Below are 6000 nucleotides of genomic sequence, written 5' to 3' on the forward strand. Positions count from 1 at the left end.
ATGGACTCTGTTCATTGTGTCAGAGCAACACGTATCAGAGCAACAATGAATGAGATATGAGATGTCCATGGCCAGAATAATGTTGTACCAAACAGTAAAGTCTTTATATAATTAGACTGCTCCTATGTAGATCCATTCTGAAAATGTTTGGCTGATATGTCCTTTTCATGGGAACCTGCAACCGTATAGTCATATCTCCTCTATCACACTTTCAAAATAAGCAAACCCTAAATCCTAACAGACAAAAGTAGTTCCCATACTGTGTACACCTTGATGTGCCTGCCCTCCAAAGGAAAAGCCACGCGGCTATCATTCTTTTGATGGAGCCCAAGTGGTTTGGGGGCAGGTAGAGCAATGTGGGCCATGCAGCGAGTTGAAAGGCTTTACCTTGGATGTGCTGGTTGACCACATTCTCCAGCCGATCGAGCCTCTCGATGATCCGAAGCGTGTCGCCTCGTTTGTCCCCCTCTAACTTTCTCTCCGGCAAAGGCATCGGAACTTTGATGTAAATATTGGCGATGTAGTTAGTGACCCATCCGACATAGAGCAGACAAACAATGTTGGTCATGCCGCTCAGAATCACGCATGTGGACACCAAAGTTTTTGTTCTCCTGGTGCAAGCCATGCCGACATGCCTCCATGCAGTCTGCAGTATCCCGTCAAACCAGAGGAGTGGGCGAGGGTCGTTCGCAGAAAAAGAAGCAAAGAAAGAAAGAAAACTGGAATAACGAAGTTATTTCCAGGGACCAGGCAGCGATGCGATATCAGACGCGCGGAGCTTTCTACTTCAAATGTTCTGTGTATTTTTTTCCTCCTTGGGTTTGGCCAAAAACGGGTTCATGTTAAATATCTACAGGTGAAGGTCCCCCCCTGCGCTTCGTTCCGCGACGACCCTCCGTCGGCTCCGGTTGAATGTGAGGATCGGGGACACGGGGAAGCCTCGGAGCATCCTGCTGCAGCCAATGGGAGGGCTGCTAAAGGACGGACAGCCTCCGTGATGCGTGCGTCCCCGCTGCGCACCGAATCTCGGAGAAAGTGGGTCTGACCTGACTATTTCCACAGACCAGGACACAAAGTGTTATTATAGCCTATTTCTGTCCGCACAGCGCCCACGCTGACCTTAAACTGCGCGGGTGACATTCTTGCCTGGATCAGTTAGATGGATCCGACAGAACGCGATATAAAAACACCTTTGGTGACGTTTTGGCGATGAGATCTTTCCACGCATGCACAGACTAGATTTATTGCTGCAATACTGTATCGAGCCACGAGATAGAGACAACGGGGTATCCGTGAGGCTTCAAGGTGCGGTGGGGTCATGTTGTTTGTCTGGCGGTGGTCCAGCTCGCTATGAGAAGGATGAGAGATGCAGAGAAGATGCTGCACTCATCTTTGGGCAGGGAACTGTACCTACTAACTACTGCAGTGAGTGTGAAGGCATGTAGCACTTTAACCTGGGGAGACAAAGTAGTTAGTTTTTATCTGTCAATCAAATCTTGGTCCTGATTTTTTTTTAGACTGATTTGCGTTGTTTTTATGACTGAATAGGACATTTTTTGTTAAGATGCGATTACTGCATGTTCATTTCTTTTCAATTTAGTTCTATTTGCATGTAGTATTCCTGCAACCAAGTAGAGTCTTATTACATGGCCCAGCAAAAAGAAAAGGTTTAAAATGTAGCCATTCTGAAGGTTTTGCCCGTGTTCAATCCAAATATATCGTGCATTGATTTTTAGATCTGCAGTAGTGTATACAGTATGTGACGTGTTTGCTGCAGCAGAGCCTCTGGATTCTGCGTCAGACAGCTCTTTATTTTTATTTTATGAGTTCATAAGACTGGTTGAGTTGTCCTTTCTTGCAAGCAAAAAGACTCTTTGGGAACCTCAAATAATTGGATTAATTTTAGGGCGCCTCGTATTTTTCTTAAACCCGTTAAACCCGTTAAATCCAGATGGAAACTATTCTTTTCTAGAAGGAAACTATTTGTACGAATGCTTCATCTTTTACATTGTTTTTATCAAACTTCTGTTTCATATTTCAACAGTACCAGTACCAATTTTCAGAACCATTTCTGTCGGATCATTATTTGCTAATAACAATGTCATCCAATCTACTCAGAAGTGAACCTATTTTATTTGAGGATGATAAAAATACATGCTTTGTTAATATAATACATTTTTAGGGGAGTAAACAGCACTTTCATGACACTTTTCCTCATATCCTTTATTGTTAAAGGAAGCTTTTTCAAGATGCAACTGAATGATTGTTTCTAGCTGACCTTTATACACTGTGACAACCCAGGGGATGTTGAGGCCAGATTCAGGGATAAAGGCTCAGAGACAGTCATCATACAACCAAAAGGGTCCTTTTATTAACAAGGTCGCTTAGGCCAATGCCACGTGACTAGTGGCAGCAGCACCTGCACTGGTACCTGAGCAAGAGACCTAACCCCCAACTGCTCCCAGGGCACCTTTACAGCAGCACACTGCTCCCACATTGCTGGGATTAATAAAGTATACATTCTTTCTTTTTTAGACGGTGTCTATCACCTCCCCCAATCAGAGTTTAGGGATCCCCCTTCTGTGCATGGTCTGCTTGCCCCCCCCCCCCCCCACCCCCCCTCTTGGAATGTCACAACACCTAAAGAGAAACAGAATAACAGGGAAGGCAAGAAAATGCTGAAAGAAAAAGTGCTTTAAGGCTAAACTCCAGGCCAGATACAGTATATCACTCTAGCAACAATAATTGTCGCACATTTATTTTGTCAATCAAAGAGCGTCAGACTTACTCATTCATCCTTCATGCAATCATTATCCACATGCAATCACGGACCACCTTCCCTGTCCGGTCCATCCATATATGGCTGTGAGAAGATCAATGCAGGAGCATGCCGCCCATTCATCGTTGCTAAAGAGACCTGCCAGAACCAGTGCAAAAAGGTATTTTTCTCTAGTTTGCAATATGAAGGGTTTTTCCATTATCCACTGACATAGATGTGATGAGAAAGTGTTTTCTCACCTTTTTTGCTGATTTAATCTCCTTTTACCCAAGGTATTCTATTAAAAGTCAATAAACTGCTTGTAGGATTGTGCGCCCTGCAGGTACAATAGATGTTACAATCTGTCTTTTACTGAATGTTCATCATAAAATGTTATCTGAGTCAGTTCTGAAACATTGACAATAAATCTAATGGTTAATAGACATAAAAGTAATCTGCTCAGTTGATATGATAAATATTTTCATCATCACAAAGCAACACAAAGCCATACAATGAATCAATTATCCAAATACATAAATACACATCATTAATCAACTAAGATTTGCATTTCCCCAAATATTGTGGCCAAACAATTAATTCAAATTCAACTAAAATATACTTTTGAAAATTTGAGCTTGAGAAATATTTAAATAATTTGTGTGAAAAATGTAAATACTTAATCAAATCTTGAGCTAATTCATCCCGCTGACTTCAAATGGTTTGAGTGATGCTTCTCATATTGTAAACTATGCACAGTGTAGAGATGAATACAATTAAAGTGGATTGAAATTATAATGAGAAAATTATATCTCGGTTAAATCTCCAGACACAATCACATTGAAAGGTCGATTCAGCTTGTTTACTAACTAACAATGTGATGAAGTACGAGTGTTGCTGATGAGTAGCTCACTTCATTCATGTCATTTTATGACCCCCTTCTCTGCTCAAAGGGCAGAACAGAAATCGCAAATTCACAGTCCCTGGATGTTGTTGTGAAGTCAACCTCAAAGCTGTGTACACATTTAATTGACAAGCCATGAACACCTGCAGCTGTCAGACCTGCAGCTCCCATCAATTTCATATGAATAACAGCCAGCCACAGTGGTGCTTTGAGGTTGGTATTAGGAGCCCGCTATCCTCGCCCTGAGTGATGCACCCGGCCAAGCAGCTGTCACATTTAGTCAGAACGAATGCTCTGCTTGTGGGCTGATTAATTACTGTGTGTGAGAGGTTATGTTGTAATCATCACTGCAAGATCTCAGAGACAAAGACAAAGACACTACCATTGGATGCTCCTCGGCTGTGGAGATAGCAACCGGTAATCAACAACACACACACACACACACACACACAAAGTGGGGATTACTCCTTGACAATTCAACGAAGATAAGTATATGATTGAGATAACGTTTACATCAAGATCAAGATATAGTGGAGCTATACATTATGGTGAATGTTGTTGAGGCCGTGAAAAGACAATGACGTTCTAGTGGCTTAAAAACGGCCGTCCACCTGATTGTCTCACAATCCCCCCGTGGGAGACACGTTCAACAAGAATCCAACCTACACATGGTGTGGTATGCTGACCTTTTCCTCCCAACTCGCTGTGGGCACAGGAGGACCCCTCCCCCAACATGCAGAATCACTCCAATTCAGCCTGAGGAATGTCAAATCATATAAGTTTAAGCCCTTGAAATCAATATAAAGTCGCTTTGGTGCCAGATGTTTGAGAAATCTCTCCGGCTTTTTTGGTGATAATTTTAAATTTTAGCATGAGGACATTGCAGTTAATTTGAATATGCCACATGACTGTTTTATACAACATTGTAACACGCGGTGCAGTAATTCACCAATGCACCCATAGGAATGTATACACATGAACACAGGGATGAATTGTACATGTAAAGATTTACCCAAAAGTAACATTAACGTGAAACATCCTAACAACTTCTCTAGAGTTCTGCTATTGATCATGTTACGTAACAGAAGCCCTTCATTCTGATTAGTATGTGTTTTCACACATGAACAAATGGAAAATGTATTCCTCTAATTTATCATGAAACATTACTTATATACTCAAGATTGGGTTCGCATCAGTTTTCTTTATGGAATTCAAACCTGTGCTATCAGTCTGCATCTGATGTTTTATCACTTTCAGTGTGGCAAAATACTTGAGTGGCTTCAAGGATTACCTCTTCCTCAAGTATCTTCACTGCCAACAACTGAATGGGGAACACCATTTGATTAAAATCGTCTTGACTATTCACCGAAGTGCTTTGAATATTTGTACTTTTAAATAAGTCAATGTGTTAAGGTAGATTGCTGCGATGTGGACACAGGGACAGTGAGATGTGATTCACATTAAATTATTTTAAGAACCTTTCATCACAAGTGTGTCTCAAAGGACTACACCACCAGAAGGCGAGAAGAAACCTATCTGCATCTGTCTAGTCATAATCATTCACACCACAAAGTGAAATCTTGCAATACTTGATGCAACATGTGAAATGCAATCCAGTGTACAAAGCACAAGACTCTAGAAATTATAGTCTAATTAATGTACAAGAGATGGACACAATATCACAGATACCTGTATGATCTTCTCCAGCAAAATTCTAAAAGTGCTCGATAAGCCTTTCTGGTCTGACAGTATAAGTGACAGACACAAAAAATACAATTCACACAGTACAATTTTATACATTTGCTGCTAGTTTTTCTATTATCATTTGTTTACAGAATCATGGACACAAAAGTGCCCAGCTGAAATAGACACAAACAATACTGCTGCTGCAGTAAAATGCAAACACAACTTTTTACACAGAACAAGGCTAACAAATAAGGTGACTGAAAGAATTTGTGTTTTTGTAATGTAGAAAAATGAACCTATTTGTTGGAATGAGGTTTTAGAGAAAGCAGTAGTCACGTTTGGTAGAGTACTTAAAGAAATGAAGGTGAAATGTAAGTGATCTCACCTTGACTCTGAGGGGAAATAGTTTACAAGCTCAGCCTGGTGGTCTTATAATGAAGTGATTTGGCTTTCTCTAAGCAAGCAGGAAGAAGTCAAGTAAGGCCATCTGTGCCCATTGCAAGGAGCCTTTAACGAAAAGAAGAACCATAACGGCATTTCTGTTGTGTTATGTTTTTCGGCCCAAAACTGAGAAACCTGAATATCGAAGTGAGAAGCATCACATGATGGTAGGCCAATGTTGACAAGGCTCAGCCTCTAAATACACTCTAGTCAC

General features: G+C 41.1%; 1 protein-coding gene across 1 annotated transcript in view; it reads right to left on the minus strand.

Annotated features, from left to right (window-relative positions):
- galnt18b (UDP-N-acetyl-alpha-D-galactosamine:polypeptide N-acetylgalactosaminyltransferase 18b) overlaps nt 1-1229 on the minus strand; it is a 52264-nt gene extending 51035 nt beyond the window's left edge. The window contains exon 1 of the mRNA XM_037481925.2: nt 388-1229. Within this exon, the coding sequence (XP_037337822.1) occupies nt 388-625 (238 nt within the window). The 5' untranslated portion in view covers nt 626-1229. The remainder of the gene's footprint in view (nt 1-387) is intronic.
- Between the last annotated feature and the right edge of the window lie 4771 nt (nt 1230-6000).

This window comes from Pungitius pungitius, chromosome 4 (genome assembly GCF_949316345.1).
Source record: "Pungitius pungitius chromosome 4, fPunPun2.1, whole genome shotgun sequence".
In the NCBI taxonomy this organism is placed as follows: Eukaryota; Metazoa; Chordata; class Actinopteri; order Perciformes; family Gasterosteidae; genus Pungitius; species Pungitius pungitius.